The 24,992-nt window shown below is 38.0% G+C and overlaps 1 protein-coding gene across 2 annotated transcripts; it reads left to right on the forward strand.

The window, feature by feature from the left end:
* Positions 1–817: 817 nt before the first annotated feature.
* DUSP19 (dual specificity phosphatase 19) lies at positions 818–21,760 on the forward strand. 2 transcript variants are annotated; one of them, XM_054478988.2, is made up of 4 exons: positions 818–1,225; positions 5,516–5,562; positions 9,017–9,169; positions 17,558–21,760. In XM_054478988.2, the coding sequence occupies exons 1-4, from the start codon at positions 1,000–1,002 to the stop codon at positions 17,783–17,785; spliced, it is 654 nt and encodes a 217-aa protein (XP_054334963.1). In that variant the 5' UTR covers positions 818–999; the 3' UTR covers positions 17,786–21,760. The 2 variants fall into 2 exon arrangements, with proteins under 2 accessions (XP_054334963.1, XP_054334964.1); XM_054478989.2 differs by having other exon boundaries at positions 9,135–9,169.
* The last annotated feature ends 3,232 nt before the right edge of the window (positions 21,761–24,992 follow it).

Consider the following 24,992-nt stretch of genomic DNA (forward strand, 5'->3'; position numbering starts at 1 on the left):
TAATAGGGGTTTGAAAAATTTCTCTTTAAAGGAATCTTGTGATTTCTTTTGCAAAACTTTTTTTTTGGTAATCAGAATCATCGTTCTATAATTTACTTATCTGTTTTATAAATTTGGATGTTTACACAATGGATTTTCTTAATTCTTTGCATGGATGGACTTGCTGCAATTCTTATTTAGGATGTATATTTACTGTATGAAATGAAAATGTAGGCTGAAAGTCAGAAAATAAATTTTAAGTTCTTGTCAATCTACATATATGAGCATAAATTTTAAAAATATATCTTTTTTCCCAGTTTATTTAAATTGTTGCCTCACAAATATGCAAAACAACTTTATCTAGTAAACGTTCCTCTTGCATTAACAGCAAAAGGACAAGGTGTGAAGGCTACAGGAAGCGAGAAATAACTTTTAACGTCTGCTGTAGCCCTCCTGGACTAGCCTAAAAGCAGACCGGCAGGAAAGGCTTTGGGACATAGGGTGATTTGCAAGGTGACTCCGCCGGCCTCTTTCAAGCGGGAGCGATACACGGGTCAGCCCGGATCGTCTATGGTCACTGCCGTGACACTAACAGAATATATCAGAAAATCACTGCCTTTAAAGAACCAGGACATATCATTCCTCTCTCCAACGAAGTCTTATATTTTACCATTCTGCGTGTATTATAAAGCTAAATTTAAACAGCAACAATAAGAAATCTCCCCCAGTGGATCCCTTGAGCCTTTCGGGAAAATGCAGGTTTCTGGCTGACAGGAAGAAGAAACAGCATCCAATCGGCACTTGTGTCTCAATGACCAATCAAATTTCGCCTTACATTGCATCGCTGGGAGAAACGGAGCTGGAGGACTCCGTCTCTTGGCCTGTGGCTGCTGCTGTTACCTGGATGGGCGAGAACCTCTGAGGCTGTCTTTGTTACCTGGGCAATAAGGGACTAGCACTTCAGCCGTTCTCTGTGCCTGCTGGATTTGTTTGCATTTGTTCCCAGCCACTGCTCATGTAATGCACTCCTTTAACCAGGAAATTAAAGCATTCTCCCGGAATAATCTCAGGAAGCAATGCACCAGGGTGACAACGCTAACTGGAAAGAAAATTATAGAAACATGGAAAGATGCCAGAATTCATGTTGTGGAAGAAGTAGAGCCGAGCAGTGGGGGTGGTTGTGGTTATGTGCAGGACCTTAGCTCGGACCTGCAGGTTGGCGTTATTAAGCCATGGTTGCTCCTAGGTGAGTATATCGACTTGCCACTAGATCATTGAGTCCTTTTAGCCAGATTACGTTCTCATTTTCCCCCTTTATGCGTAATAGTGTGTATTATCAGCTATCCTGCCGAAAAGCTGAACTGTTTCCTTTTTTGGATATGGAACTTCCATTAGCCAGCTAGAGCCGTTTCTGCCTCACAGTGTACCCATAAGAAGCATAGATGCTATTCTAGTAGCACTTGGCACTGCGTATTTGAATTTTCGAAAAGCTTTCTTCCCGTTTCTCTAACTTCTCTGGAGAATAACACATTGATGTTGTGTTTTCTTGGATTATAAAAGATACAGCTTAAAAAAAAAAGGAATGAAAAAAGAATGTTTGTATCAGGCAGAACTACAAGTGACAATGGTTAAAGTTATAGAAAAGTTAATACTCGAAATAGTCCTGTGCTTGCTGGCCTGCGCAGCTCTTACAAACCGTGCGGAATACATGCCTCCTGTGGCCACGTCTGTTCATGGTGTCTGTTTTTGGAGTGTTTAAGAGAAGGAGATCTTAAGATCTTATGATTTATTTCGTATTATGGAAATACTGAGCCCCTATACAAGCATAGTTCACAAATAGCAAATGAAGCAAGGTTATAAAAGTACAAACTTGTTAATTTGGCAAGAATATGGTATGGTGTTCTTAAAAAAATAGTCAAGAATGTTTTCAAGTACGTCTGAATTATTTCTATTTATGAATAGAGAAATTAAGACTTGGAAAGACTAAATGACTTGTCATTATGCAGCTAAGGCATTCTTGAATAGAGAGAAGACTGAGACATAGCCCAGGTACTGTTCACCTAGTGTCTCACCTCCTTTGAGGAATCCTGTGAAGTAGGGATTATCAGCTTTGTTTTACAAATAGAAACCAGGATTTAAAATTGGTGAAGTAATTTACACAAGGTAACACACCTAGTAAATAACAGAGGTACGCATCAAGCCCAAGTCTGATGGACTCCTGCTGTCCATTGTTATACTACGCTGCCTCACATAGACCAAGTTTTCAATCCTGCTCTGCCTCTAATTTACTAGATTAGCTGGTGCAAGCCATTTATCCTTTCTGGTCCTTGAAAAAGCCATTTGTAAAGATGAAGTAACAATATCTGCTTATGTCATAGGATCCTCCTGAGGTTGTTGTAAAAGGTTTTTGATGCAAATCAATTGCAGTATACGTATAAGTTATTAAATATTATAGGAATTGTTACATTGGCTGTCTTTAAATTCACCAAATAAATGTCTCTAACTAGTTTCTACAGCCCCGTGAAAAATTGTACCATATTCTTGTCACATTTACAGTGAAAAAGTGAGTTATTTAGGTAATCTGAAAAGTTCACCTAGGCCTTGCTCACTATATCTAGGAAAGAAAATATGTCCTGGCACATTTTTCAGTTATTTTGGCTTCCACTGTAGTAATCATGGCTTGGAATAATTATGGTAGAATTTTCATATATCATTCACCAACTTAGGGTCTTCATGAACTTTGCTTATTACTATTATTATTATTTGTGGACTTATCCAAAGTGAACTGATCAAGGTAGTGTTCTGAGATTGGGGTTGAAAACCTCCCCAGGATAGTGGGAGAGTCCTGGGAGGAACTTCTGAAACTAGCCCTAATAAGGTCTTCTCTCTGGAATGGGATACTTTCATCAGGAACAACCTCCTGTCTTCTGAAAGCGCACCTTTTTCTGCCTAATTACAAGTGCCTCATTCCTAAAGGACCCATGGGTGGTTCCACCTGCAGTTCTTCTACATGAATGTTGAAAGAGTTGTTTCTGACCAGACTTAGTTTATGTCTGGGAGACTGGGGTTGTTTGCAGGTTGGTTCTAAGAGCTTCCTTCACCTCCTCAAAGCGACACAGCTTCCTCCCAGCATCGCATGCCAAACAACTTTTGGTTTTGGTGATGAATAAAGAAAATGAAGAGTTGTAAAAATGTAATCTTTTTTAGTTTGTAAACTCTAAAAAGTGAGTGCATTTAAAAAATATTACATAGGCCCTCGAACCATTTAAAGAATGGAGAAAAGATTTTAGACAGCGTTTTTGTCCTAGGCTTTGAACATTATATATAGACAGATAATTATTTATTATTTATTTATTTATTTAGAGATAGGGTCTCAAAATAAATCCAGGATGGAGTGCAGTGGCACAATCTTGGCTCACTGCAACCTTTGCCTTCCAGGCTCCAGTGATCCTCCCACCTTAGGCCCTGAATAGCTGGGACTACAGGTGCACATCACCAAGCCTGGCTAATTTTTTGTACTTTTTGTAGAGATGCGGTTTTACCATGTTGCACAAGCTGGTCTTGAACTCCTGGGCTTGAGCAGTCTGCCTGCCTTGGTCTCCCAAATTTCTGGGATTACAGGCATGAGCCACCGCGCCTGACTAAACCACCAAGTTTCAATTATTTGAACCTATTTTTTCCTCTGGAGTTGGTTAGGGCTTTCTACATTAGAAAACAGAATTTAAAAAAAATTATGAAGTATTTCAAATTTATAGAAAATTACAGAAACTAATAGACAATTATGTATATACCATTCAGCTTTAACAAATGTCAATGTTTTGATGGGCTAACTTTTAAGTATGATAAAGCTGAATGTGAGCTCAGTAACGAACCTGTAAGCTTGGTATTATCAAGAGGATATTGGCTAAACAGCATACTTGCTGGCCTTTCAGCCACCTAAAATCACATAATAAAAGTTGGCTGAATTCCCAGATGGGTAACTTAAAAAAAAAAAAGTTTATGAAATAGAACCTAATTCAGGAAAGTAAAATACTTGAAATCTTTAAACTGAAACTCACTTTATTTTGACTAGTTATTCTCCATATGAACTTGCTTATTAACTAGAGCCAGTTTCCAAGTGTGGGAGATCTGGGAAGCCGACTGTGACAGAAAGAGATTGTAGAAGGGCACAGCCCTAGTGATACATGGAGTGTGGGTGGGATCCTACAGACCAACAGCATTTGCTCTAAGCTACTGGGTGTTCCCAAACCATCCGGCACAAAGTCATCTTGTGGGTGTGTGGTTTTTGTAATATCCTTTTTTAAGTTACAAAATAAAGAGATGTTTATTGTAAAAAGTCAAAATTAGCATAAAGAAGAAAAAAAATCACCTGCAACCCCACTATTAACATTTTGTTCTATATATACCTCCTTTCCATTTTTTAAGCATATACATATTTTTTGTTGTTATAAAAATGGATGATGGTATTTTGTAACCTGCTTTTATCACCAGATACATTGAGAACATTTTTTTTTTTTTGAGACGGAGTCTCACTGTGTCACCCAGGCTGGAGTGCAGTGGCACGATCTTGGCTCACTGCAACCTCTGCCTCCCAGGTTCAAGCAAGTCTCGTGCCTCAGCCTCCTGAGTAGCTGGGATTACAAGCGTGCACCACCATGCCCAGCTAATTTTTGTATTTTTAGTAGAGATGGGGTTGTGCCATGTTGGCCAGGCTAGTCTCAAACTCCTGACCTCAAGTGATCCACCTGCCTCAGCCTCCCAAAGTGCTGGGAATACAGACAGGAGTCACCACTCCTGGCCAAGAACATGTTTCCATGCTATACATATTTTACCACATTTCTTCTTTCTCTCTCTCTTTATCTCTCTCTCCCTCTCTTTCTTCCCTTCCCCTTCCTTCCTTCCTTCCTCCCTCCCTCCCTCTGTCTTGTCTTGTCTTGTCTTTTCTTTTCTTTCTTCTTGCTGTGTCACCGAGGCTGGAGTGCAGTGGCAGAACCATAGCTTACTGTAACCCCGAATTCTTAGGTTCAAGGGATCCTCCTGCTTTAGCCTTCTGAATACCTGGGAATACAAGCATGCACTACCATGCCTGGCTAATTAAAAAAATTTTTTTTTCTATAGACAGGGTCTCACAATGTTGTTCAGGCTTACATTTCTTATTTCTAATGGTGATAATGACTGTATGTATTTCACTACACAATTGTACCATTTTTTATTTAATGCAACAGCTATTATTGGGCTTTTAGTGTTCTTTTGTTTTTGTTTTGTTTAGATTACAAACAATACTATGGTGAACATCCTTACAGCTAATCTTTGCAACATGTATAACTTTTAGGACAAATTTTTAGAAGTAGGATTTCAGAGTCCAAGAGTTTATGTAGGATGACTGTTATCAAATTGCTCTTCAGAAAGTTGGACTAAGGTCCTTCCAAGTTGTTGGTCTTTTTTTTTTTTTAATAACAGAATCGCTGTACAAATTTATATAAAAGGTCAAGATGATTATATTTGTGTTCAAGGTGGTATCATTTATTTCTTCTAGGGTCACAAGATGCTGCTCATGATTTGGATATACTGAAAAAGAATAAGGTAAAAAAATGCTTTAAGTCTGAACCATATACACAGAATATTTTAATTGTTTTGTTTAGGAAAAACTGTTTTGGTCCATCTTTGGTATATTATAGAGTTTATTTGGTAACATTTTGGCTATCATTTCAATAGAGTTGACAAATAATTGGCACATGATTCAAATACGTGGATCTGTAATCTATCTTTCCAGTTTTACATTCTTCTTGCTCTCCTTCATGACCCTCATGAACCTGACCTTGGAGGCATGTCTTTCTTGCCGTGTTTATGTAGTTTCTCTGTGTAGGATAGACTTTCCCTCATCTCTGTTTGTCCAAGACCTGTCCATGCCTTAAGTCCCAACTCACATACCACATCTTCTGTAATGCCATTTCCAGCCACTCTACTCCATACAACTGATGTGATTTATTACATATTTACTCAAAAGAATTTTTAGCCCTCTACCATTTTGTTGAGCACTGTTTCAGGTCATGGAATTGCTGTAGTTGAAGGAGTGCAAGAGATTCTTGTTCACTTGAAGCCTATGACCTAAGGGGCAGACAGAGAAGACAGACAAGCAGCTATCGAACAGCGTTTGTGTGCTTTGATGGGGAAGTGCAGGGTGCTATAGAAGTGCATAGAAGATGATGCTCTTAACCCATGTTTGGTTTGGTTTGTTTTTGGGGGGATAGGTGAGTCAGGGGAGACTTCCTGGAGGAAGTGATATTGAAGTATTTCTCTGAAGAGGCCAGGAAAAGAGTAGACAGCCTGTAATCCCAAGGCTTTGGGAGGCCAAGGCAGGAGGATTGGTTGACCCCAGGAGTTCGAGGTTACAGTGTGCTATGATTTTTGCTACTGTACTCCAGACTGGGTGACAAAGCAAGACTCTATCTCAAAAAAAAAAAAAAAAAAAGGAAATAAAAGTGTTCATACAGAATAAATGATATGTGTGAAGGCCCAGAAGTGAGAGAAAGGCAGATGCTTTCAGGGACAGAAAAGTTCAGTGACCCTGGAATAGAGAGTGTGAGAAAGAAGGGCACCAAGAGACAAGGCCAGAGAGAGAGGTAAGCATGAGCCAGATCACAAAAGGCCATGTAAGCCAAAGTTACTTGTTTGGACTTGATCCAAAAGACTATGAAAAGCCACTGAGAAGTTACCCAGAGATGTAACAAGGTCAAATTTGCAGTTTAGAAATATTTCTCATTAGAAGCAGTGTGGAAAATCGATTGGAAGTTTGCTCAAGTTAGAGATGGGGAAACTGGTTATAAAGCTATTGCAGTAATCTAAGGAAAAGATGATAGTGGCTGAGATTAAGATTTAGTGGAGATAGATAGATGTGAGGGGTTTTTTAGAGGGTAGAATTCTTAAAATTTGATTACTTATCAGGCAAGATAGGGAGTGGGGCTAATGGAGAAGGAAGAGTCAAGGCTGATGTCTAGCTTTCTTTGGTAACTAAGTAAAGTTATTGTTCCATGAGATTGAAAACAACGTGGAAGGAACAGGCTTTGAAGGAGAAACAGTGTGCTCAGTTTTGAACATGTTAGATTTTGGGTGATGTGGATCATCTAGGTGGGTGGATATGTAGGGTCTGAAGTTCAGAATAGAGGTGAATATATAGATTTAGGAATCGTCAGCTTTTAAGTAGTTACTGAAATCATTAGGATAGATGAAGCTGCCTGGGGAAAAGTGTAAAGTAAGAGAGAAGAGGGCCTATGACAGAATCTTATCACAGAACTGATAAATTGAGGAATATCACCCTATATGGAATGATCAAACAAAGAAGAGTCTGCAGTGGGAAAGGAGGATCTAAAAGAGGCCAAAAGAAGGTAAAACAAAAAGGTGGTGTCATGGAAGCTAAAGAGAATAGTGTTTTAAGGAGGAGAGAGTCAGCAATGTCAGATGCTGCAAAAGTTTAAGTATGATTAGGACTAAATTATGTCCATGGGACTTGGTGACAGAGAGGTTGTTAGTGTGTTTGATGGAAACAGTTTCGTTTGAATTGCAGGCCAAAGCCATATTGCAAAAGATTGAGAAGTGAGGAAGTGATGGCAAGGGGGAAAAAAAAAGAGAGAGAGGAGCCATAGGTGAGGAGGGGGATGGGAGAGCTTTGAGCATCTTTTAAGGCTGATGGTAGAAGAAGGAATTGAAGATACAGAAAAGCAAGAATTATGACTATAGGGAGATGCCAAGAAAGTAGGAAGCACTGTGACTCCAAGCACAGGTTCTGGAATGAGCCTTATCGAAGATGCACGAGCACATCCTTCCCTGTAATCAGAAGGCAGAGGGGAAGTACAGATGTGGACAAAGTTGTTAGTTTTTTTTTTTTTTTTTGAGGCAGAGTCTCACTCATTTGCTTAGGCTGGAGTGCAGTGGCATGATTGTGGCTCACTGCAACCTTCACCTCCTGGGCTCAAGTGATTCTCAGCCTTCGGATTATCTTAATGGACTGTCTACATGGCTTTCTTCCACATGGTTGGTGGACTCTAGGAAAAGGGGCTCAAACACATAGATGCAAGAGGAGGAGGTTGCTCAAGTGTACCATCTGAAAGAAAATATTTTACAACCACACCTCCCCTTACTTTTCAGCCGGATTAGTTCATCAGAATCTCTGGGTATGAGACCCTGTGGTATTGACAGTTTTTAAGAGTTCATCAGGCGACTCTAATGTGCAGTCATCCTGGAGAACCATTTTATTAAGTAAAGAATATGAAGGAAAATAGGGAAATAATTCTTGAAAGGGAAGTTGTGTACCACTGATATACTTCTCCTATTTAAGTTTTTATATGGATATTCACAGATTAATTCAACAAAGATTTTAAGCATTTTCTGCTAAACTTACTGCTCATTCGCTTATAACACTAAGTTAAACATGGTCCCTACCCTCATAAAGTTTCTGGTGCAATGAAAGAGAAAAACAATCTCTAAGTGGTATGAGCTATAATAGGGCAAGTCCAGGGCTATGAGAATATATAGGCCAGGTGTGATGGCTTATACCTGTAATCCCAGCACTGTGGGAGGCAGAAGTGGGAGCATCACTTGAGGCCAGGAGTTCAAGACCAGCCTGGGAAAAAAAAGTGAGACCCCCCCCACTTCTCTGAAAAAAAAAAAAAAATTAGCTGGATGTGGTGGTACACGCCTGTAGTCCCAGCTACTTGGGAGGCTAAGGCAGGAGGATCACTTGAGCCTAGGAGTTCAAGATTGCAGTGGCCTATGATTGCATCATTGCACTCCAGCCTGGGTGACAGAAAGAGACCCTGTCTCTACATGATGATAATAATAAGTTAAAAGAGAGAGAGAGAGAGAGAAAACTTATAGTAGAAGGAGCACTTCTGGTGTGGGATTGAAGCAGTATTATCATTCAAGTGAGTCACATTTAAATTTTTTACCTTTCTTGTTATAGGTATCAACACCCCAGTCTCTTTTTAGGTAACCCAATTCATGGGATTGAAAACAGTCATCTTTTTTCTTTCTCTTTAAGGTGACTCATATTCTTAATGTTGCATATGGAGTTGAAAATGCTTTCCTCAGTGACTTTACATATAAGAGCATTTCTATATTGGATCTGCCTGAAACCAACATCCTGTCTTATTTTCCAGAATGTTTTGAATTTATTGAAGAAGCAAAAAGAAAGGTGAGTTTTGTTTTGATCCATAGTTCTTCAGAAGCAGAAATTTGAAAGTATGGATCCATTACCCAATCTTTATTATTTTTATAATGAATCTCTAAAAAACCATTATGAAATTTCCCTTCTAACAATATTTCATTATTTCCTGCAATTATTTGGTTAATTGCTCTTTTTTCAATGAGATATTTAGTTTCAACATTAATTCAGTTTCTCATTTTCCTATGCTTTACTGAGAAATGTTCAGAGATAAAATCCTCTACTTACTGAGTTTTCCTCTGTAGACATGTAGTTAGATTTCCTTTGAGGGTTTATAGCCACCTGACCTCTAACCAGTTTGCAAGATATTCAGGGGGACTATAAAACAGACTGCTCTAGACTTGTTAGTGTATTTATGATGACTAATATGCATTTCATTTTAATGAATGAGATAGTTATTGTGAAACTATGCATTTTTAGCAGTAAAATTTTAAGGCACTCTAAGGAGTAAATGTGTATTACTTTACTTAGATTGTATGAAAATTCTGATGAGAAGCTGTCTGTTGGTTTTCTGAAGTTAGAAGACCAATAGCCAATGTCATATAGTACTTCAATCTTGTTATTGAAGTCAACATTCTGACAGGCAAAGTTTCTAGGTTGGCTGTTATCGATAATTATTCCTTGAAATGTCATCATTTTTAGTCAGCAAATAATTCTTACAGACTTTATGTAAGATACGTAGATGGGAAAGTAGAAGCATTTACAGAGAGAAAGAACTCTTCTGGAACACCTAACAATGACAGGATTACAATCAGGTTTAATTGAACTCTGGCCTACCTTCTCTCCCTTTACCTTTTCTCCTTCCCATTTTCTCTTCCTCTCTCCCTTCTTTCCTTTCATTTAGTAATATTTATTGAATGCCTTAGGTGCCCAGCACTGTTCTACATGCCTTCTTACTAGACTACCCAGAAAATACAAAACTATTCAATTCTACTGTTCATCAACTTTACTTAATAGCAGATACAGTCATGCACTGCATAATGATGTTTGGACTGCATATATGATGGTGGTTCCATAAGATTATAATAATGTATTTTTACCATACCTTTTCTATGTTTATGTATGTTTAGATACACAAATACATACCATTGTGTTACAGTTGCCTACAAGTCAGTACAGTAACATCTGAACAGGTTTGTAGTCTTGGAGCAATAGGCCATACCATTCTAGGTTTGTGTGAGTGCACTCTGTGATGTTTACACCACAAAGAAACTGCCTAAGAACACATTTCTCAGAATGCATCACCATTGTTAAATGATGCATGACTGTATTTGGATGGAAGCAAAGGAAGAGGTTTTTTTGTTTTTTTTTGTTTGTTTGTTTTGTTTTTTTTTTTTGAGACAGAGTCTCGCTCTGTTGCCAGGCTGGAGTGCAGTAGTGTGATCTCGGCGCACTGTAACCTCTGGCTCACTGCAACCTCCGCCTCTCGGGTTCAAGTGATTCTCCTGCCTCAGCTTCCCAGGTAGCTGGGACTACAGGAGCACATTACCACACCCGGGTAATTTTTTGTATTTTAGTAGAGACAGGGTTTCACCATGTTGCCCCGGCTGGTCTTGAACTCCTGAGCTCAGGCAGATCACCCACCTCAGCCTCCCAAAGTGCTAGGATTACAGGCATGAGCCACTGCACCTGGCCAAGGAAGAGGTTTTCTAATTCAAAGCCTAATATTGGCCATTCTCTTTTCTTGTGAAAAAATTTACAGGCTCTGGATTGTGACATTCCAGTGTGTGAGTTAATAGTTTTAAAAATAAAAAGGATGTTTCTGTATTGGCTCCTTCTCTAAGGAGATGTAGAATATGCCAGAGATGGCAAAGTATAGATATCATCCATATTCATATTAACATTAGAAGAGATATAAATGTTGCAAGTAAAAATTAGAGAGGTTAATAGTATCTAGAAAGAAAAGCAAGAGATTGAATATTCTAATAAGCTTGGAATTTTAAATAAATTTAAAAAATAAGTTTGCCTTAATTTGGGCCAGTAAATTAGAGTGGATTTTAGCTTGGGTTTCCTAAAAATAAAGCCTGAGATGAGGATTTAGAGCCAATGCTTAATTTGGGAGGTACAATCTCTAGGCAGTGAGAGTGGCAAGAAAGGAAAGTGATTCAAGGTGGGAGGAGAAGCAATACAAAGTGATGCATTTACCCTGCTGGGCTCATTTCACAGTGAGCTGACTGTTGGCTATTCAGCAGGTACAGCTACTCTACCACCCAAAATATCTCTGGACAGGCAGTACAAAGAAACTGCACCTCAACCCAGCCTGGGAGGGAGGATTTATCTGCCTGGCTTCCTGTCAGCTCCTGTTTCCCATTGGTCAAAGTTTGCCAGTGGGGATATAACCAACCCCACAATTCTAGGTTATAACATTCCACTCCTTCAGCAGCCACCTCGAAGCCAAATCTAACACCCTGTAATACAACTTTTCAACCAAGTTGAGAAATAGAAAATCCAGAACTCAGAGTATGCCTGTCTATGCTGTGGACACCATGGAAGAAGAGCTCCTTCTTTGACAGGCAAAAATGAATGGACCTAAGGGGAGAGCAGTCAGCCATGGAGGTGGTAGCCGAGGTGGAGCATGCTGAGAGGGTCTGTGAGATGGCGGCACCACAAGAATCTGAGGAATTGCAGAAAATGTTTCTGATAAGAGGAATTAGATTTCAGAAATACGTTCTACCCTCTCAAGCCTTATGTTTTATACTGGGATCCTAACCTCAGCCAATATTTCCCTGCCCTGAAAACTCAGTGCCGTGACACAATCTCAGCTCACTGCAACTCCACCTCCTGGGCTCAAGTGATTCTCCTGCCTCAGCCTCCCTAGTAGCTGGGATTACAGGTGCGCGCCACCACGCCTGGCTAATTTTTGTATTTTTAGTAGAGACGGGGTTTTGCCATGTTGGCCAGGATGGTCTCAAACGCCTGACGTCAAGTGATCCACCTGCCTCGGTCTCCCAAAGTGCTGGGATTATAGGCGTGAACCACCATGCCTGGAAGGCTAATATATATCTAGTTTTAGCAATAAAATTCTTGAATTTTTTTCATTTTTAAAGAAAAGATCTCTTCATGCTTTTGTCTATTTTATATTCAAGTATTGTTAAATCTAATTACTCAGTGAATTACATGTTTCAAAACTACCTTTCTAGGCTCTAGTTTGTTGTTTTCATCTTTTTACATACCGTTGCCAAATGGAATGGATTCCATTTCCTAAGTCTTTACTCATTTCCCTCTGTACTTGTAAAACTCTATTTGGCTTCTCTGTCCTTCCTTTATGCCTAAAGGGACAGAAATACACCTGAGAAGAACAGTAATGGTAATTTCTATAGCCCAAGGAGTCCTTTTAGGAACTAAATTTATTTGTCCCTCTTTTTATGTGCAAAAGGTACAAAGTATAACAATGTATATTTGATATTTCATGTTTATTATTTATAAGATGTGATTTTAAAAATATGATGTAAGTAGTCCATGTTCTTTGTAGAAAAAATGGAAAATACAGATGAAAATTAAGATAATTCCACACTTAGATATAAGCATTGTTAGCATTTTGATATATTTTTCTAGACCTGTATATATATTTTTATAAAAATAGTATCATACAGTTTATATTCTTTTATAGCCTGCTTTTTTTTTTTTTTTTTGGCAACTTCATGACTTTATTTGTGGTACCTTGCTTTACCTTGAAAATACCGTCTCCCCCTGTGCCAGACAGTGGGCTGGGAGGGGGCAGCAAAAAATAGAAGACGTCCCTCCCTATTGCACATGGACCCTATGTACAGGCCCACCCGGCTGAGACCAGCAGGACTCTTGGCACATTCTTGGATCCCTGCTCAGGAGGAGAGGGCTGACGGGGTGATATCACACGTAAGATCGGGAACTGTGGGCGGCCACTCTGGTCCTGGGTACTGATATTTGCACTTCTTGGTCCTCACTTCCTTCCTGGTCCTGTCTCCGGCCCTAGTCCCCTCTGTACAGCCTGCCTTTTATACTTGATGATTCAAATCATTTAAAATTTTTGCACAGTATTCTGGTAGTTGGTGATTCTATAATTTATCTTATTTCCTACTATGAGACATGTAAGCTGTTTGTAGTTTTTTGTTCAATAGAAGTAAAAGTTCATTAGAGAAACACTATGGGTCTAAATAAGTACCTAAATTCACTAAGTTTTTAGATGCTTCTGTTACCAATAGAGGGTCATGACTGCAAGTTGTCCAGGTTCTTGGCGTTTTGAACAAATAATTGGACAAAACGCCCATCAAAGCAAAGAAAGAATGAAGCAACAAAAGAGCAAAAGCAGGGATTTATTGAAAGCGAAAGCACACTCCACGGTGTCAGAACAGGTCCAAGCAGCGGCCCAAGGGACAGGATACAGAATCTTCTTGGGTCCAAATACCCACTAGAAGTTTCCCAATGGCCACTTCATGCTCACCTTATGTAAATGAAGTGGTATCCTGCAGTCAGTCTGATTGGTTGGAGAAAGCAGCCAACCAGAGGCTGAAGTGAAGTTACAAAGGTCACGCTCCTGTGCAAACATTTGATTGGTTGCAAAAAGCAACCAATGAGAAGCTAGGGTGAAGTTACAAAGTTATACTTCTATGCGAACGAAGACTTGGCCTGCAATCAGTCTGATTGGTTGTGGACAGCAAATTTCCCATCTGCATGCAGAAAAGGTGAGGGGTTTGCAAAGGCAGTAGCCCCCGGTCCTTTTGTTACTTAGATGTGGAAAGTTAGGGTTTTCCTTTGAATTTAGTTCTAGGAAATGGGAGTGAAACAGCCTTAGGTTCCCTGCCGCCAGACCCTATTCTCTTGCCTTACTTCTTCCAGTTTGTTTCAAAGCAGTCTACCCATCACTTTTTTGTATTTGTCATATTTACATTCCCCTCCACTACTGTGGATAGTCATGAGTTGACTGTTCTGACCTGTGCTCCTCAAAGTGTTGTCCAGTTTGCTACCAGACCTCTGCAGGATAAGAAGGTTGTGCCTGAATATAAACCAAGGCATTGCTTAGTTCTTTGAGAGATTTTGGCTACTCCCCCACCCCACCCAAACGCTGAACTAAGGAGTATATTTTTAGTGACAATTGATTTTCATTCCACTGCAAAATTCTTATTTCATCATAGGTGGCTGTCACTTGCAGACTGTCACATTATACCCGAGGTTTTTTTAAGTTCTGGGGCACATGTACAGGATGTGCAGGTTTGTTACATTGGTAAACGTGTGCCATGGGGATTTGCTGCACTTATCAACCCATCACCTAGGTATTAAGCCCAGCATGCATTAGTTATTTTTCCTGATGCTCTCCCTCCTCCTACCCCGCCTCACCCCGACAGGCCCCCAGTTTGTGTTGTTCCCCTCCATGTGTCTATGTGTTCACGTTGTTCAGCTTCCACCTATAAGTGAAACATGCAGTGTTTGGTTTTCTGTTCCTGCGTCAGTTTGCTAAAGATAATGGCTTCCAGCTCCATCTATGTCCCTGTAAAGGACATGATCTCATTCCTTTTATGGCTGCATAGTATTCCATGGGGTATATGTACCACATTTTCATTATACAGACTATCATTGATTGGCATTTGAGTTGATTCCATGTCTTTGCTATTATGAATAGTGCCTATGCCCAAGTGTTTTTTTTTTTTTTTTTTTTTTTTTTTGAGACAGAATCTTACTCTGTCAACCAGGCTGGAGTGCAGTGGCACGATCTCAGCTCACTGCAACCTCCACCTCCTGAGTTCAAGCGATTCTCCTGCCTCAGCCTCCTAAGTAGCTGGGATTACAGGTGCCCACCACCACACCCAGCTAATTTTTGTATATTTAGTAGAGATGGGGTTTCACCATGTTGGCCAGGCTGGGCTCGGACTCCTGACCTTGTGATCCACCCACCTCAGCCTCCCAAAGTGCTGGGATTACAGGTGTGAGCCACTGTGCCTGGCCATGCCAAAGTTTTAATGGAAGTTAAATATAAGGAAAAACACCTGGGCCTGGCTCAGTTACTGTTAACAAATATTAATTACTTATTCTGAGAAGGTGTGAGGGATACACATTGCTGCCCTCAAGGAGCTTGCAATCTAGTTGAAAACTATAACAGCACAAGAACAAAGACAACTCTATGAAATAGAAATAACATAGCATAATTACTATCTGCCTATAGGTTACTACTTGCCCATAGCAAAATGGTGATTTTGAATTGTTGAAAGAACACTTTCCTTTCAGAAATGCAGAACAAATTTATTCACTTAGCAAAAAGTTATGGAATAACTACTATATGCCAATAATTGCACTAAATACTAGGCATACAAAGATGGCTAAGACATTCCTCCTGCCCTCATTTCACTTGGAAAGAGTCAGTCTTAGAACAGAAGTCAGAATTAGCTGTACCAAGAGAGCAAAGGTCTTCTAGGCATAGGACAACAGCAAGTGCAAAGGAAAAAAAATGGTTTATAAATTGTTTGTTACTATTTTGAGCTCTGGAAAAGGGATATAAAGCCAATAATTTCTCTGGAAATACTTTCAAGGACAATATGATATCTAAGGAATAATCAAAAGGTAGAAAGTAGGTAAATTGAAAAGCTGCAGAAAAACAGCTATTATATAAAGTAGAAAGAAGAAAATAATATCATTTTAAAACATTAGCTAAAATTGGATGCACAATGTGTAAGACTGAAAATAAAGCTAGCTTCATGTTCAAAAGCCTATGTATGTATCATGAAGTAAAGCCAACTAGTATATAAGCAGGAAATATTAAAAGTGACATTGAAGGGTATCTCTTGCTTATTAAGCTTATGATTGCAAGTTTCTTTGGAGTATCTAATTTGTTTTATGCTAAATGAAGTTCATTAATAATTTTCATCAGTTACCTTAATATAATTTTTAAACATCTTAAGTTTTGGAAAAATGGGCTGTTGCTACAAAATGAGAAAAGTTCCCAAGGTGTATAGTGAATATTTGTGTTTTGCTTTTCTTATATAGAAACTTGAAGTTTGAAAATGAGTCATAAATATCTATAGAAAACAGTAATATCCCATAGTAATGTAAGATGTGAAAAAAGAAAACAATTGATATTGTCCTTTTTTATATGAGGATTTTCAAAATGTTAACTAATTTTGTTATTAATCATTTGGCTTTCTTGAAAAGAGATGCACTTGCAAATTTGTTTCAATGAAAGGAGTTTTGCAACAGATGTATGAATCGGAAAACTGCCTTGCAGAAGTAAAATAATCCAGTGAGTCATAACAATAGTATTGTTAATATGTGCTTTGGGTAGAGGGTTTTCAGTAGTATATTTTTTCCCTCCTGCTCTCGTCTTTTTTTGTGTTGTACCAAATAAAGAATCAAGAAATGAAGTAACTAAAATGTCTAATTCTGGAGGGTGTGCTCACAGTTCACCACATTTCATTTAGATCATTAACTTTTTAAAAGCTTCAGATAGGCCAAGTTGTATCAGTGCTGTTCCATCAGATCTATCACATTCATTATTAATACAATATTGCCCCCATCAGCATTGGTCTTACACTGTGTCTCTTTTCACTTGGAAAGTATCATTTGCAAGTTACCTGAAACGTTTTTCATTTATTGACCTCATACTGGTATCTGATTACCTTTTCTACTTCACATTGTTATGAGCTATTTGTGTCACAGTTTACTACCTCATAAGTTTAAATATTTTTAAGTAACTTCCTGCCAGAATAAAATATGTCCAAGGGTAGAAAATTTTTTCCTTGATGATTATTTAAACAGATTTGCAAACCATTGCCACTAGCTTATTTATGAGAACACTAAGTATACTCTGGAGTATTTCTGGCTTTCTGTTTAGCTTATAGTTATGATTTTATTTTATGTTTCCACATATATTTCCTGTGGATTTTTTCTTATTGATATACACTTATCTACTAAGTTGTTAGTTATCTACTAAGTTGTTAGGTTTTATGTGTACTTTACTGATACATTTGGCTACAAAGTTGTTAGGTTTTCATGTGTACTTTACTGATACATTTGACTACTAAGTTATTAGGTTTTATGTGTACTTTACTGATACATTTGGCTACTAAGTTGTTAGGTTTTAATGTGTTCTTTACTGGATTACTTTAGTTTAATGAAAGATACTGTTTCAGAATTCCAAACATCATTAAAGCATTTCAATCATGGGTTAGTAGGTAAGGGAGGTACAGGTTGATTGATTGATTGATTGAGTTTCCATTTGTTGCTGGTAATGAATTTTATTTCAATAATTAAATAAATTGAATCAAATAAATCGATAAAATTGAATATTTACTTTATACTTTCAAGTAGTATAAGAATGTGCAATTGATATAATAACCTTTCTCAAATGAATAATGAAGATTTTTGTTTGATTTTTTTTTTTTTTTTTTGTAGGATGGAGTGGTTCTTGTTCATTGTAATGCGGGCGTTTCCAGGGCTGCTGCAATTGTAATAGGTTTCCTGATGAATTCTGAACAAACCTCATTTACCAGTGCTTTTTCTTTGGTGAAAAATGCAAGACCTTCCATATGTCCAAATTCTGGCTTCATGGAGCAGCTTCGTACATATCAAGAGGGCAAAGAAAGCAATAAGTGTGACAGAATACAGGAGAACAGTTCATGAGTTGCATTGTAGCAGACGATGGACAACTGTAGTTTCTGAATTGACTTCTATAGCCATCTTTTCCCTTTTTTGGAGAGTAGACTAGCAAAACTCCCTTTTTTCTCTTGACTTTTTTATGCATAAATGGAGGTCAATTTGATTGTCCTGACCTACTGTATAAGTAAATTTCAAATGTCATTACTTTCTCTTTGTTATTATAATGTGTGATTAAATGCTTTTTTAAATTGCTAAGGGAAAATAACAAAGTATTAGTAATCATTGCTTTCTGTGGAAGGAAAAGGTTTAAATTTAAAATGTATATTTAGAGCATGGAGAGAATCATTTAATGAAGCCTATTTTTGTGTTCCAGCAACTGTTTTTATGAAAGAAAAACTTGAAATTCTACTTAACTTACTATTTCAAAGGGAAGTAAATTTCTTTTTAAAGAATCTTTTTAAGATTAAAAATGAATACCTTAAATCTCCCAAAAGAGATAACCAGTATCTGAAGGTTTATACAATATTTACACAGTGGCTACAATATTCACAAAATTCTTATGCTGTCTTGTGAAAAATATACACTTTTCATTTTGTCTTCTTCTTTTTTTTTTTTTTTTAAGATGGAGTTTGGCTCTTGTCACCCAGGCTGGAGTGCAATGGCGCAATCTCGGCTCACTGCAACCTCTGCCTCCTGGGTTCAAGCAATTCTCCTGCCTCAGCCTTCCAAGTAGCTGGGATTATAGGTGCCTGCCACCATGCCCGACTAATTTTTGTATTTTTAGTAGAGATGGAGTTTTACCATGTAGGCCAGGCGGTCTTGAACTCCTGACCTCAGGTGATCCACCCACCTTGGCCTCCCTAAATGTTGGGATTACAGGCGTGAGCCACTGTGTCCGACCTCATTTTGTTTTTTTCAATTCTGTTATCTGCATTTCTTTCTTTTCTTTTTTTTTTTTTAATGTATAGATGTTCTGTCATACGTGATTGTGAGCTTTGGTTCTTTGAATAGGTGATCTATTCTCTTAGATTTTGTGCTTTTTATCTTGGGTGCCTAGCATTCTGTTTTTTTGATCCTGTGTCATAATTTTTTGAGAAAATGTTTGATACTGCAAGATCATTGTTCAGTGGTCTGTTTTCTACTTCAGTATTCTACCAGAGAATATATTGTTTAGGGGAGAAGGGTTATGGTTTTGTAAGAAACTTTAAATATACTTTTAGGAGACCCACAATCATTTACAGTTTTATCTTTGGCCTTTGAATAGGTTCTTTTTTCTTTTTTCTCCATATTTGCAGAACTGAGCTCTGTACATTATAAATTTGCTTAAAGATTTTGATTTTTTCTTCAGAATACAGTATACTTAATTAATTAAGACAGTTTCTTTCTTTTTTCTTTTTTTTTCGAGACAGGGTCTTGCTCTGTCACCTAGGCTAGAGTGGAGTGGCATGAACACAACGCACTGCAGCCTCTACCTCCTGGGCTCAAGCAATCCTCCCACCTCATTCTCCTGAGTAGCTGAGACTACAGCTGTGCGCCACCACATCTGGCTAATTTTATTTTTATTTTTGTAGAGACAGGAGTCTTGCCATGTTGCCCAGGCTGATCTCAAACTCCTAGGCTTAAGTGATCCTCCCGCCTCAGCCTCCCAAGTGCTAGGATTACAGGCATCAGCCACTACGCCTGGCCTGATAGTTTCCACATAGTTTTTCATGACTTAGAAGATATCATTGACATGTAGATTTTATTTTTAAAAGTCTTGAGCTCTTCTTAAATATACATTATAGAGAGCAAGCATAAATGGAAAGTGCATATTGAGCACATCTGTGCATTTGAGAAGGCAGGCTTTCATATGCTGTCATGAGCAAAAAGTAGAAGTGATAAATGCAAGTTATGTTTTGAGATTGCTTACACCGTGACAAGATGCCATCACTTGTGATGTTATGAACTGTTATGAACTCTTTGCTTCTGCTAAGAAGCAGTCTAAATATAATCAACCTACAGTGAGCTCTTTGAAGCCAACCAAGGCAGGCAGAACCCTCTTAAATATGAGACTGATATATAGGTTCTCTCTATGGTCAGTATCACTGGATGAGCCTTCTCCTTTCACAAGAAAGGATGTATTTAAATACATTTTATTTTGCTAAGTCCTGTTTAGTTTTCAGCCATTAAATGTCACATGAAGCCTTGATAGAATTTGTTCATAATGGATCATGTATTATTATTATTATTATTACTTTTGAGATGGAGGTTTGCTCTTAATGATATTATTATTTGAGACAGAGTTTTGCTCTTATTGCCCAGGCTGGAGTGCAGTGGCGTGATCTTGGCTCACTGCAACCTCTGCCTCCCAGCTTCAAGCGATTCTCATGTATCAGCCTCCCAAGTAGCTGGGATTATAGGCATGTGCCACCATGCCCAGCAAATTTTGTATTTTTTTTTGGTAGAGACGGGATTTAACCATGGTGGTCAGACTGGTCTCGAACTCCTGACCGCAAGTGATCCACCCGCCTTGGTCTCCCAAAGTGCTGGGATTACGGCGTTAGCCACTACACCTGGCCTGGATTGTGTATTATTTATGTCTGTAGTTTATATGCTTAGTTGTTGCCTATAGTGATCTGCGTAAGATTCAAACATTTATCTTTTATATCTTCTACAGAAGTGCTTTGAGCATCAAGTTTGTTTTAATGTTAAATTGTAGTTTGCTGTATTAAAATAGATCAATGAATATAATTCAGCCTTTTAGGGGCACCAAGTAAAGCATAAGGTCATATATACTATACAGTATGTTTATTGCACTTCCCATGGAGATAAATCACTCTGTCATTCCTAGTTATTTTTAAAAAAGAACTTTATGATTACGATCCTCTTTCTCACATACTGTAAACTTAAAAGATACATACACCAAATATAGGCCCGTTTTAAAGGAGAGGAAAAATATTTCAAGGAGTTTTTGCCTCTGTTTTTAAACAGATTATTCTGCCATTTTTTAAAGGAAGGGGAAAATGAAAACAGCATGTCTTTTTAAACACTGAAAAGAAATATGGAAGCTTTAAACTGCAAACTGAAAAAGCTGAGTAGAACAAAGGCAGTGGAGCATACAATACAATTCTATTTATTTGAGGCTAATTGAAGTTAATAATTTTTAAATGTTTTTCTAATTTTATGCTTTAAAATAGGTTTCTGATTACATAAAATTTGAATAGAAAACTCAAAAAGTATGTAGATTTTTGAAAAACCCAAACAATATTTTTCTTAGATTTTTGGAGGCAAAATTTAGACCAATATACTAATTCAAAGACAAATATTTCAGAGGAAATGGAGTATAATATTTAACATTTTGTTTGCAATTTTACTTTTTCTTCCCTTCTTCCCTATTGAACCTTGACTAAAATGTATGAATACAATACTTGGATTTTTTTTTCAGCTTAGACTCTGATAATTTCAGTGGTAGTGGGGAAACCTGAATTTGTCAGCATGATTATTTGTAACTCAGATTGTTCAAATGTATATAGAAGGTCCCCTTCAAGTGTTGTTTCTCCAAGTAGTCATAAATGTAGCAAGTATAAATCAGAATATCATCTTATAACCTTACAGAGTTAACCCAATGAGTCAATACCTTTATAAGCAAAACCATGATAAATTTAAAAACAACAGAAATGTGGCATGATTACTTATTTATTTGTTCCAGGTGACTCTAAATAGTTGATTTTTCTGCCTGAAGGATCCTGAACATATTTAGTTACCCTGTAGTTATTTAGGAATTTAAACCAGAAGACTTTGAAGTTGTATATTCTTCCAATACATAAAATGGCATTATAATCAACAAACTTATGGTTTGTTTCAATTGATGTACACAAAAAATAACTTATAGTTAGACTTTTCTATTTCAAGTAAAGCTTTGAGTTACTTATTTTTATACATATTCATCATGTACCCTTTATTGTTTCTAGGTGTTGATATACTTTAATAAAAATGATATGTTTAATATATCCCCATTAATATATTTCTTTGAAGCTATTTGTTTTAAAAGATGTAACACTTATTTGCTGTCAAATTCTGGATTAAAAAATTTGCTGTCAAATTTTTGCTGGATTAAAAAATTTGCTGTCAAATTCTGATTAAAAAATCAGTTGGTGGCCAGGCGCAGTGGCTCATGCCTGTAATCCCAACATTTTGGGAGGCCAAGGAGGTGGATCATTTGAGGCCAGGAGTTCAAGACCAGCCTGGCCAACATGGCAAAACCCCATCACTAAAAATACAAAAATTACCCGGGCGTGGTGGTGGGTGCCTGTAATCCCAGCTTCTCAGGAGGCTGAGGTAGGAGAGTCGCTTGACCCTGGGAGGTGGAGGTGGCAGTGAGCCGAGATAGCACCACTGCACTTATAGCTGACAGAGTGAGACTCGGTCTCAAAAAAAAAAAATCTATTGGCAAGACACACAATTTTGTATTTTAAAATGTAAGTTAGTTTAGATCTATGAAGATTTGTTGTTCCCATCTCTTCAAGAAATGAAAAGCCGGCTGGGTGCGGTGGCTCATGCCTGTAATCTCAGCATTTTGGGAGGCCGAGGCAAGCGGATCACGAGGTCAGGAGTTCAAGAGCAGCCTGGCCAATACAGTGAAACCTTGTCTCTACTAAAAATACAAAAAAAATTAGCCGGGCTTGGTGGCATACGCCTGTAGTCCCAGCTACTTGGGAGGCTGAGGCAGGAGAATTGCTTGAACCTGAGAGGCGGAGGTTGCGGTGAACTGAGATTGCGCCATTGCACTCCAGCCTGGGTGACAGAGCGAGACTCTGTCTCAAAAAACAAATGAGAAAAGCTAAAGTAAGAGCTTATAATTGGCATCACTGTGGACAGATTGTCAATGAAAATTCAGTAGAATACCTTATTTAAGAGAAGATGCTCAGTTACTGTCAGATTAAATTACCCTACATTCTAACTATGACTGCATTGAGATTATTTGTACATAGTGTGGCACCCACCTCCCACGCTCATGCAAACCGGCTGTTATATCTTTGTAATAGTTATTTTAAAATGTACAATAAATTGTTGTTGACTGTAGTCACCCTGTTGTGTTATCGAATACTAGATCTTATTCTATCTAGCTATATTTTAATACTCATTAGCCATCGCACTTCTTCCCCTCATGCCCCCACTATTCTTTCCAGCTTCTGGTAACCATCATTCTACTGTCTATCTCCATGTGTTGAACTGTTTTAATTTTTGGCTCCCACAAAGGAGTGAGAACATGTGAAGTTTGTCTATCTGTGCCAGTCTTATTTGACTTAACATAATGTCCTCCAGTTCTATCCATGTTTTTCCAAAGGACAGGATTTTATTCTTTTTTGTGGTTGAATAGTACTGCATTATGTATATGTACTACATGTTATTTATCCATTCATCTGTTGATGACACTTAGGTTGCTTCCAAATCTTGGCTATTGTGAATAGTGCCACAATAAACATGGGAGTGCAGATATCTCTTTGATATATGAATTTCCTTTCTTTTGGGTATATATAATGTTCGTCAGGGATGTAGGCCAATAGTTTTCTTTTTTAATGTGTCCTTTTTATTATTATTATACTTTTAGTTCTGGGATACATGTGCAGAACTTGGGGGTTTGTTACATAGGTACACATGTGCCATGGTGGTTTGCTGCACCCTTCAACCTGTCATCTAGGTTTTAAGCCCCGCATGCGTTAGGTATTTCTCCTAATGCTATCCCTCCCCTTACCCCCCACCCCTCGACAGGCACCAGTGTGTGATATTCCCCTCCCTGTGTCCATGTGTTCAGCTCCTACTTATGAGTGAGAACATTGGGTGTTTGGTTTTCTGTTTCTGTGTTAGTTTGCTGAGAATGATGGTTTCCAGCTTCATCCATGTCCCTGCAAAGGACATGAACTCATTCTTTTTTATGGCTGCTAGTATTCCATGGTATATATATGCCACATTTTCTTTATCCAGTCTATCATTGATGGGCATTTGGGTTGGTTCCAAGTCTGCTATTGTAAATAGTGCTGCAATAAATATATGTGTGCATGTGTCTTTATAGTAGAATGATTTATAATACTTTGGGTATATACCCAGTAATGGTACTGCTGGGTCAAATGGTATTTCTGGTTCTAGATCCTTGAGGAATCGCCCCACTGTCTTCCACAATGGTGGAACTAATTTATACTCCCACCAACAGTGTAAATGTGTTCCTATTTCTCCACATCCTCTGCAGCATCTGTTGTTTCCTGATTTTTTAATGATCGCCATTCTAACTGGCATGAGATGGTATCTCATCGTGGTTTTGATTTGCATTTCTCTAAAGACCCATGATGACAAGCCTTTTTTTCATATGTTTTTTTGGCCACATAAATGTCTTCTTTTGAGAGGTATCTGTTCATATCCCTTCACCCACTTTTTGATGAGGGTTTTATTTTGTATATTTGTTTAAGTTCCTTGTAGATTCTGGATATTAGACTTTCATCAGATGGATAGATTGCAAAAATTTTCTCCCATTCTGTAGGTTGCCCATTTACTCTCATGGTAGTTTCTTTTGCTGTGCAGAAGCTCTTTAGTTTAATTAGATCCCATTTGTCAATGTTGGCTTTTGTTGCAATTGCTTTTGGTGTTTTAGTAATGAAGTCTTTGCCCATGCCTGTGTCCTGAATGGTATTGCCTAGGTTTTCTTCTAGGGTTTTTATGGTTTTAGGTCTTACACTTAAGTCTTTAATCCATCTTGAGTTAATTTTTGTATAAGGTGTAAGGAAGTGATCCAGTTTCAGTTTTCTGCATATGGCTAGCTAGTTTTCCCAGCACCATTTATTAAATAGGGAATCCTTTCCCCGTTGTTTGTTTTTGTCAGCTTTGTCAAAGATCAGATGGTTGTAGATGTGCGGCATTATTTCTGAGGCCTCTGTTCTGTTCCATTGGTGTATATATCTGTTTTGGTACCAGGACCATGCTGTTTTGATTACTGTAGCCTTGTAGTATAGTTTGAAGTCAGGTGGCATGATGCCTCCAGCTTTGTTCTTTTTGCTTAGGATTGTCTTGGCTATATGGGCTTTTTTTGGTTCCATATGAAATTTAAAGTGTTTTTTTTCTAATTATGTGAAGAAAGTCAATGGTAGTTTGTTGGGAATAGCATTGAATCTATAAATTACTTTGGGCAGTATGGCCATTTTCACAATATTGATTCTTCATATCCATGAGCATGGAATGGTTTTCCATATGTTTGTGTCCT

The sequence above is a fragment of the Pongo pygmaeus genome, chromosome 11 (assembly GCF_028885625.2).
Source record: "Pongo pygmaeus isolate AG05252 chromosome 11, NHGRI_mPonPyg2-v2.0_pri, whole genome shotgun sequence".
Lineage (NCBI taxonomy): Eukaryota > Metazoa > Chordata > Mammalia > Primates > Hominidae > Pongo > Pongo pygmaeus.

Coding starts and splice junctions, on each gene's coding strand:
- DUSP19 (XM_054478988.2), top strand. CDS start 1,000: ATGCACTCCTTTAACCAGGAAATTAAAGCATTCTCCCGGAATAATCTC. Junction 1,226..5,515: donor TAAGCCATGGTTGCTCCTAG/GTGAGTATATCG, acceptor TATTTCTTCTAG/GGTCACAAGATGCTGCTCAT. Junction 9,170..17,557: donor TTGAAGAAGCAAAAAGAAAG/GTGAGTTTTGTT, acceptor TTTTTTTTGTAG/GATGGAGTGGTTCTTGTTCA.